The 10,410-nt window shown below is 42.0% G+C and overlaps 1 protein-coding gene across 1 annotated transcript in view; it reads left to right on the top strand.

The window, feature by feature from the left end:
- Nucleotides 1-10,410, top strand: part of LOC115287065 (kinesin-like protein KIF28P) — a 78,759-nt gene that overhangs the window by 17,691 nt on the left and 50,658 nt on the right. Inside the window, exons 3-5 of the mRNA XM_029933343.1 lie at nucleotides 2,632-2,835; nucleotides 4,087-4,122; nucleotides 9,893-10,117. Of these exons, the coding sequence (XP_029789203.1) occupies nucleotides 2,632-2,835; nucleotides 4,087-4,122; nucleotides 9,893-10,117 (465 nt within the window). The remainder of the gene's footprint in view (nucleotides 1-2,631; nucleotides 2,836-4,086; nucleotides 4,123-9,892; nucleotides 10,118-10,410) is intronic.

Below are 10,410 nucleotides of genomic sequence, written 5' to 3'. Positions count from 1 at the left end.
GAAAAATGAATAATCCAGTGAAGAAATGGGCAGAAGATCTGAACAGACACTTCTCCAAAGAGGACATCCAGATGGCCAACAGGCACATGAAACGATGCTCAGTGTCACTCATCATCAGGGAAACACAAATCAAAACCACACTGAGATACCACCTCACGCCAGTCAGAGTCACTAAAATGGACAGACAAATCAAGAGACTATAGATGCTGGCGAGGGTGTGGAGAGACGGGCACCCTTCTACACTGTTGGTGGGAATGTAAACTGGTGCAGCCACTCTGGAAAATAGTATGGAGGTTCCTCAAAAAACTATCGATAGAACTCCCCTATGATCCAGCAATAGCACTGCTGGGAATCTACCCAAGGGATACAGAAATGCGGATACATAGGAGCACATGTACCCCAATGTTCATAGCGGCACTTTCTACAATAGCCAAATCATGGAAAGAGCCTAAATGTCCATCACCTGATGAATGGATAAAGAAGATGTGGTATATATTCACAATGAAGCAATATATGGCAATGAGAAAGAATGAAATCTGGCCATTTGTAGCAAAGTGCATGAACCTTGAGGGTGTCATGCTGAGTGAAATAAGTCACGCGGAGAAGGATGGATACCATATGTTTGCACTCATAGGTCTAACAGGAGAAACCTAACAGAGGACCATGGGGAGAGGAAGGGGGAAAGAAATCTGGGGAAAGAGAGGGACACAAATCATGAGAGACTATTGAATACTGAAAATGAACTGAGGGCTGAAGGAGGAGGGAGAGGCGGGAAGACGGTGATGGTCATGGAGGGGGGCACTTGTGGGGAGAAGCACTGGGTGTTATATGGAAACCAATTTGACAATAAACTATTATTTAAAAAAGAACTTCTACAAGTCAATAGCAAACATCATCATCATCATCATCATCAACAACAACAATAACAACAGCAACAACAAACAATTCAATTAAAAAATGGGCAGAACTGAATAGACAGTTTTTCCAAAGGTATGCAAAGAGCCAACAGGTACTGAAAAGATGCTTAACATCATTCATCATCAGGAAATGCAAATCAAAACCACAATGAGACAGCCCTTCACACCAGTTAAATGGCTAGCATCAAAAAAACTAATTCTGGTAGTCAATTGACAATATATACAAATATCAAATGATTACATTATTCATATTAATTATATACCAATTACATCTCAATTTTTTCAAGGTATTTTTACAAGACTGCAGGAATTGTGCTGTAAAGAAACTTGACTGTCACCTTTCCTCATTTCCACATGGGGACCACCACTGAGTTTTTGTTGACCACCTGTTAGGAGATCACAGAATTACTGTTTCATACACTGTAGTGTAGGACAATGCTTCATATATTTGATGATAGGATGGATTTAGAAACGTAATTCTAACTCCAGAACTAGTTACTTTACTGACTAGTAAAATGCTCCTTAGTAGGTGCTCCTTGGGATTAGCTAATAGCTCCTACGGTATAGAGTAGATATCCTTTATAAGAATACATTTCTCTGGGAAAAGTATAGTCATAATGTTTTCAGAAACCACTGTTTAAATTCTATACTTTAGGCCTGAAGCTCCCCAAAACCTTGTCATATCATAATTTGTATTCCTTTCTTATGAGAAATGAACAGTGTGAGAAAATGGGTTCCTGTTGCCCACATATAAATCGTACTCTGTTGGTATGTGCATCTTTCCCAGAAGCAAAAATTGTATGAATTATACAAGTGTACCTATTGCAATGGAGGGATCATGTAAAGCTTACTATTTTTTTTTTGAGAGAGAGAGAGAGAGTATACATCTGTGTGTGCACAAGCAGGGGAAGGGCAGAGGAAGAGAGAGAATCAAAATAGGGTACGCACTCAGCACAGAGCAGACGCGGCCCATGAGCCGAGATCATAACCCCAGCTGACAACAAGAGTCAGATCCTCAACCAACCGAGCCGCCCAGGCTCTCCAAGCTTACTTACTATGTTGTTGATATTAGAGATCAGAGAAGAATATGCTCTTTGAAACAGGCTCAAATAAGAGAATATTGCTGGCTGTGGTCATGGCCCAGACACTGAGGGAGCCAGGCCGCATCTCCTCTTTCGAGCAGTTGTGGGCGCAGGCATCTCTGTCTCCCACTTAAAAAGGGAGAGTGCACCCATGTGTGTTGTAGAAATTCTCTAGAAGCACTGGGTCTTGTGGCCACAAAACAAAACAAAATAAGAGCTCATAAGTAGAGGACTAAAATTAGTGCAGGGATTTTGCAATGTCTGTTTGGAGTCAAGGATAAAGAGAAAGTAGGATATACTCTGAATAGTGTCTAACCCCTGACACCTTGAAATTTTGGTCTAACTGCTGAATTTTAATGACCTAGCAAGGCTAGGTTTTGGCAAGGCTGTGAGATGCAGATTTGCTACTGACGGATACCAGCTCGTTGAAGATTCATGGTGATCGGTGTTTTCCAAATTGCCAAATCTCCTTTTGGTTTCCAGCTTTCTTTTATTGGTTCTAGCACAGCATCAGAATTTTATTTCAAGTAGGTCTTATGGTACTAATAAAGAAGTTCATCAACACCAGAATACTTATATTTTAAGGGATTGCCAAAAGCCTGAGCTGAACATTGTGCCTCTGATCTTTCCAGAAAGATATTTTCCATCATCTTGGCAAGGGAATTCTGGACAGTGCTTGGCAAGGCTATAATGCCACCCTCCTAGCCTATGGCCAAACTGGCTCTGGAAAAAGCTATTCCATGGTTGGTTTTGGCACAAACAAGGGTATCATTCCAAATGTATGTGAAGAGCTCTTTCAAGCAATGGAGAAGCGGGAGAGAAATCAGGAATGCCAGGTATGTATTATCCTAAAATCCCTTCTTTAAGGAATTTCTTTTTTCCTTTTGGAAATTCCTGGCCCCAAATTATCAGCATCTCTATTTTGGGATAATGTTAATTTTCCATACCAAAATCTTTCCAGGATTACAAGTCAAGTTGCAGATAACTAGAGTATTGAATTTTTCTGGTCCTGAGACAAACCCAAGGAAATATCTTTGCATTCTGAGTTCCCTGGAAGCAACTGCCTTAGGAGCTAACACTCACAAGGGATTGTCATTGAGGCTGATCAACAAGCCTGTCACTGACTCCTACAGTTTCCTTTATCCTCCTCTTCTACCAAGGCTGTGGCCGTGTCTTCACCTTCACTTATGGATTTTTATTTCTAAATAAGGACTGCAGAGTTTCTTACTTACCCTAACATAGAAGGCCCACACTGAATTTTAAACTCCCTGAAGGTGGGTGACATCGTCACCATGGAGAGCAACCATTAATCATTGCCTTTAAGACATGGCCGTAAATTGTCTACAAATACCTGTAAGCAGAGTCTGTGTTTCTGTTTCCTCTAAGTGACAGGTGCAGTTTGTGTCATGAAAATTCAACAATGCATCATCTTTTTTTAATCTCAAGTTTCCTCCTGATTTTAAAAGTAATGTGTCATTCAGAACCCTCCAGTCTCCCACTAAAGGAGTGTCGGCTTATCTAGCAATATTCCAAAAGCACAGTAGGGTAAAGACTACCATTTTTCTGTAAATATGTCAAAAGTGGGGATGAGCAATAAAGAATAACCTTTTTCTGGTGTGCCTGGGTGGCTCAGTCGGTTAAGCATCCAACTTTGGCTCAGGTCATGGTCTCACAGTTTGTGGGTTCGAGCCCCACGTCAGGCTCTGTGCTCACAGCTCTGTGCTGCTTTGGATTCTGTGTCTCCCTCCCCCATTTGTGCTCTCTCTCTCACTCAAAAAAAAACCCCCAAAACATTAAAATAAAAAAAAATAGCCTTTCTCTGTTGCAATTGAGACTGAAATACACACACACACACACACACACACACACAAACATAGAAGTGCATATCTGTTTTTCGTTTGTATTAAAAACTTCTTCCATATCATTAAAATGATATAAGAATCTCTTACTGCATGTGAAATAGAGCATTGGTATATTTAATAATGGCGTTTCCCTTTGTGGGAAATGTACATTGTTCCTACATTACTTTTTTTACCTCCAAAGATGCCTCTCCAGAGAATATTTACTTTATGTTCTTTTCTATACAGGTTACATTCAGTATGCTGGAAATTTACAACGAGCAGGTAACAGCAATGCTATTCTCGGACACACAAATCTGAGTGACTCTGCAGCTTAATCAGTCTCAGGGCCGTCCCCTCCCCCACACTACAAGTACAGTCAGAACTCTGGGGCCCGGCATTGGCTATCCAGCCCTGACCCAACTCTCGGCTCTACTTCTGGTCCCTTTATCTCCACGCACCCTATGCTTCAGCCACATAGACTTCTTCCTTTCCAGAACACATCATTCTTTCCTTCATCTACACTTCCCTTCTGGAATACCCTCCCTGCTTTCTCTGCCCTTGAAGAAAGCACTGCCTTTGGAGGTACAGCTCCAGGGTCAGGGCTCCCACACATCTTCCAGCTCTTGACCTCAGTCAGCAAGTGGGGTAGAGGAGGTGACGGCAAACTTCATTTTCAAAAGGCCGGACGGTATATGCTTCAGGCTTCAAGGGACCGTCTCTAATGCAACTACTCGCCCCTGCCCTTGTAGCATAAATGCTGTGTGAGTGAGCAGGCACAGCTGTGTACCAATACAATTTGATTCCTGGCCACTGAAACTTGAATTTCACATAATTTGTGATGTGGGGCCATGAGCCAACAGTCAAGAAGGAATTTTTGAGATGTTTTTGGTGCAAAAAAGGTGCTTTTATTATAGCACGGGGACAGTACCGGGGGGCACAAAGAGCTGCATTGGGATCATGAGGAAGGACTGACTGTATACTTTTTAGTTAGTGGGAGTCAGCGATAGCGTAGGTCTCTAAGGAATCTGTGCACTCTACAAGGGCCTTATGGAGCTGCCTATTGTTATGATAAGGCTACTTTTAGTCTTTAATGAAATATCAACATTAAGGTGGCCGCAAGTCCCTTGAGGAAGGTGCACTCTGCACATCTCAGGGATTTATCTGCAGGCTGTGGGTTGTAAGGAGACTCAAGTTTAGCTACATTTCTCTTGCCTTGTTCTTCTCAATTTTTCACATATCACAAAATACCTTTTGATTTTTTTTCAGCCATTTGAAAATGTAGAAAACAGTCTTATGTTAAGGATTATACAAAAACAGGCAGTAGGCTGAATTTAGCCCCCAGGCCATGGTTCGCCTGTCCCAGAGAAAGGGCATGGTCTCAGACCTCAGCTCTCTCATGGACTACCCATGTGACTTTGGAAAATCACTTTAACTCAGAGCTCAGTCTTCTCATTCATGAAGTAGAGAATTTCAACTAAGACACGACACATTGAGCTATACGGTGGTCTTGCTGCCCTTTCCCCATGAATTGGTCAGATTATACTGTGAAGTCTGATTAAATATTTGTATGTCCAAAACAGACCATTTCTTTGTGAACACCTTTCTACAGGAAATACTGTCTCAATACCCAATACACTTTTAGGCTTGCTGAGTGGATGAATTGATTAAGATATCTATAACTGTAACTTTCTAATAGGAGACCACAGCCTAATAGTTTTTGTATGACCCCAAGCACTATCTGAAGCCTTGTATTTAATCACTCCTAAACAAATATCATTACGGGAATAAATCTATCAGGGTTTTTCTCTTTATATTAAGGAGAGAACATAACTCTTTTGTTTCTTACATGTTTTCATGAGCCATTTACTACCATTGAAGGTTGATAGTAAATTCAAATGGGTTCTTTTTTTTTAATTTTACTTAAATTTCAGTTAATATACAGTGTCATATTAATTTCAGGTGTCCAATATAGTGATTCAGCACTTCCCTACAACACCTGCTGCTCACCATGACAAGTGCACTCCTTAGTCCCCATCACTTATTTCACCCATCCCCCCACCTCCCCTCTGGTGACCAGCAGTTTGTTCTCTGTAGTTAAGAGTCTGCTTCTTCATTTGTCTCTCTTTTTTCCCCTTTGCTCATTTGTTTTCTCTCTTAAGTTTCACATATGAGTGAAATCATAGGGTGTTTTTCCTCTGAATGACTTATTTCACTTAGCAGAATACACTCTAGCTCTATCCATGTTGTCACGAATTCCTTTTTATGGCTGAGGAATATTCCATTGTATATGTATACCACATCTTCTTTATCTATTTATCAGTCAATGGACACCTGGGTTGATTTCATAATTTGGCTATTGTAGATAATGCTGCTATGAACATTGGGGTGCATGTATCCCTGGATTTGGTATTTTTTAAAGAATTTTTTAGTAGCCTTCATGCTCAGCATGGACCCCAATGTGGGCCTCGAACACATGACTGTGAGATCATGGTCTGAGCTAAGATCAAGAGTCAGATGCTTAACCGACTGAGCCACCCAGGTGCCCCAGTATTTTTGTATTCATTTGGTAATACCTAGTAGTGCAATTGCTCGATCATAGGGTAGTTCTATTTTTAATTTTTTGAGAAACCTCCATACTTTTCCACAGTGGCTGTGCCACTTCACATTCCTATCACCAGTGCAACAGGGTTTCCTTTTCTCCACATCTTTACCAACACCTGTTGTTTCTTGTGTTGTTAATTTTAGCCAATCTGAAAGGTGTGAGGTGACACTTCACTGTGGTTTTGCTTTGTCTTTCCCTGATGATGAGTGATGATAAACATCTTTCCATGTGTCTGTTGGCTGTCTATGTCTTCTTTGGAGACATGCCTGTTCATGTCTTCAGTCTTTTTTAATTTTTTTATTTTTAATGTTTATTTATTTTTGGAGGGGGGAGGAAGGAAGGGGCAGAGAGAGAGAGGGAGACACAGAATCCAAAGCATTCTCCAGGCCCTGAGCTGTCAGCACAGAGCCTCATGTGGGGCTCCAACCCAAGAACCGCAAGATCATGACCTGAGCTGAAGTCGAACACTTAATCACCTGAGCCACCCAGGTGCCCCTCTTCAGTTCTTTTAAAAATTGGATTATTTGGTTTTAGGGTGTTGAGTTTTATAAGTTCTTTATAGATTTTGAGTACTAACCCTTTGATATGTCATTTGCAAATATCTTATTCCATTCCATAGGTTGCCTTTTAATTTTGTTGATTGTTTCCTTTGCTGTGCAGAAGATTTTACTTTGGTGAAGTCCCAATAATTTATTTTTTATTTTGTTTCTCTTGCCGCAGGAGACACATTTAGAAAAAAGTTGCTAGGGCTTATGCCGAAGAGTTTATTGCCTGTTTCCTCCTATAGGGTTTTGATGGTTTCCTGTCTCACATTCAGGTTTTTACCCATTTTGAATCTATTTTTGTGTATGGTGTAAGACAGCAGTCCAGGTTCATTTTTTTGCATGTTACTGTCCAGTTTTCCCAACATCATCTGTCAAACAGATTGTCTTTTTCCCATTGGATTTTCTTTCCTGCTTTTTCAAAGATTGACTGTGGATAGCTGTGGATTCCAAATGGGTTCTTATGTTAAGGTCACTGGTGAAGTTTCTCTTTCTTTCAAGTTGCCAAGACTTGGAAGATAGTATGGCTCTTTTATCTCATACCAATAACTTTAGGAAGACAATTTAACTTCTTTTATTACCAAGTTCTGGTGGGCAGCTCATTGTGGTCTCCCTACTGAAAGCTGTTTATGATGATAAGCTGTCTAGAATTCTGTGGGGGGGGGGTGTTTGTTTTTTTGTTTTTTTGTTTTTTTTTGGTCTCTAAAATGAGAACACTGGACATTTTAGGAACATTTCCATTTCCCACATTCCATGAGTCTCTGGTATTTTTCCATTCAGTACTTAAACTGAAGTGTATCAGGACCTCTAATACAGACTCTGAGGAGGAGTTAAGCCCAGGACTTAATTCTCACCATGAAGGAGTCTGGTGGGAGCCAAACGCCTCTACGGACCGTGATGCATTACGTGTGTGCCATGAATGGCGAGGAGCAAGGGGCAGAGAGGAGGGACTGCATGACTGCCTGGCATGTTTAGCAATGTTGGTCAACGCTGGGCTTAGACTGGATCTGGAGAGATGTGTAGGAGCTTGGCGAGGCCGCAGGAGGATTGGGGGCCACAGATAGGGGCACTTTAGGGCAGGATTAATTTTCACCAGTTCAAAAATGCATGGAGGTGCATGGCATCAAAGGGAACAGGGAATACTCTCTGTGGCCGGAGTTGGATACATGGTGGAGGTACCGGAAGATGAAGTCAAGATAGGCCCTGCCAAAAAGCAAAGGGCATTTGCCCTGTAGGCAGTGGAGAATCGGTGGAGGCTTTTACAGGGAAATCAGACAACCAGACTGGGATTCTGGGAGAGTTTTCTAGCAGCAGAGTGAAGCTTGATTTGAAGACATGCCACAGAGAGGCAGTGTTAGGGGATCTCAGGAAAGCGCAGGTGAATGAAGACGGTCTTGTGACAATCACCCAGTTCTGATCCCCAGACACTACCTGGAGCGCCCTGGCGCAGGATCTGCCCTTGTCTCTGCATTCCCATACTTCCACTCTATCCGGATAAATCTAGTTAGCTTTTTTCTAGTAAGCCTTATTCAGCCCTATCTTCAGCCATGGATGGCCCTTCTGACAATTTTTACATTAGAGGAAAGGCTTACTAGCAACAGTTAGGAAGTCTTCTCTGTTTTTGACATCTCCTTATCTCTGGCACCTTATGTCCGCTGTCTTAGTTTGGCTTGCTGAGCTTCAATCTGTGATCTTGCTTTGGTTCTGTGCAAAGCCATAGAATAACAGAGCTGGGAGAGATCTCAGAGATCATTTAATCAGCCCCCTCCTATTATGAACACTGGGAAAATAAGAGATTTTCCAAAGCACTCCCAGGTTGGAGACCAAACCAGGACTTTAGGCTTCCAGCCCAGATGTCTCTGCACATTATGACACCCACCACCCCTCTGGGGACACAGTAGGACCCACTCGGCCTTGTCAGAAGTGGCTTCTCTTGGGTGGGAGGCAACATGGGCTTTCACCCAAGGCCATGATCTAGGTGTGACATCTCACAAATCTCCAATAAGAAGATCCAAAGAATCACCCTCATTCTCTTGTTAGACTTGACTGTCGCAATTACTATTTGGATTGAATCAGTTTCCCTTGGAAGTAGAGTTCAGGGTCGTGGCATTCGGGGGAGCGCGATCTCTCCTAGGTGCATCATGCCTTCTACTGACCTTAGGTACTTAGAATGCTACTATCTACTATTTACTTTTGTTTTCATTTCTCAGTAAATGAAATGTTTTCAGTAAAATGTCTCAGTAAGTGTTTTCAGTAAAATAAGACGTCATTACTTTGTAACAGAGAATTTGTGGTAATTCAGAAGGGGGCTAGGATAATGTATTTCTGTATTATCCACAAAGGAGTTGCAATCAAATAAAACTGTTAACAAGATTCCTGGGAGAATGTTCATGTTAATAAGAGAATAAGGGTTTCAAGCACAAATGTTTTAGAAGCATCCGTTGAAACCCAGACACCTGTGCACACCTACTCCAATATTTTATCATGCTGTAGAAGTGGTTTTACACACTTTTAACACACTACATACAGTGAATGCAACATTATTTGTTAGCCTAATTCTGATTACACTACTTAATCAAAAGCACTCACTGAGTGCCTCTCCTATGTCAGGAACGATGCCAAGATCTACTGGTCCCACCTGAAGGGGGTTCACAGGCTAGATGGAGTGCTCTAGATACTAGAAAATACTAGAACTGAGTTTAAAAAAAATTATGCTTTGTCAGCAATTACAACAGATCTCCCTCTTGTTGGACATTCCCCTATTTCTCATTTACCTAAATTATGAGGGTGTCCAGTACCTACAGACATTTAGCATTTATTCCTTCATTTAATATATTCTAGCCAGAGGTGTAAGAGCAAATAGAAATCCCTGACTTCCTGAAGTTCATGTTCTTCTTTTTCCCCACAGATACGAGACTTGCTGTCTAGAACCAAGAAACCCGGAGGACTAAAAGTAAGGGAAGATCAACAGCTAGGATTTTATGTGGATGGCTTGACGTCAGTGCCTTGTGAGAACTACACGCAGATTGAAAGGCTGATGGAGCAAGGGACGAAAACAAGGACCACGGCATCGACCAACATGAACGCCAGCAGCAGCCGATCTCATATGGTTATCACCATCCAGTTCAAGCAGGTGAGATGTGGGGGAAGGCAGCCGTCCCAGTTTCCCACCAGGCATGGTCTGTGGGGAGGTTCCCAGTGGTACGATGAGCTGGTGAGTGTGACGGAATCCTTTCAGGTTTGACCTGTGGGTTATGGTGGCTACTCCCATCCATGGGCTCTGGGGTCAGAAACAGGAGGAAGGGAGGCACTTTCTCTTTTCCACCCTGTCTCCCCAGTACAATGATGTCCAGCTTTCAGATCCTTGAAACTAGAGACACTAGATACTGAACTACCTTTCTGATGCATGGAAGGAGCAAGATAAAG

The sequence above is a fragment of the Suricata suricatta genome, chromosome 3, assembly GCF_006229205.1.
Source record: "Suricata suricatta isolate VVHF042 chromosome 3, meerkat_22Aug2017_6uvM2_HiC, whole genome shotgun sequence".
NCBI lineage: Eukaryota > Metazoa > Chordata > Mammalia > Carnivora > Herpestidae > Suricata > Suricata suricatta.
The sequence above is the reverse complement of the archived record's forward strand: the minus strand, read 5'-3'. Positions and strand labels throughout refer to the sequence as shown.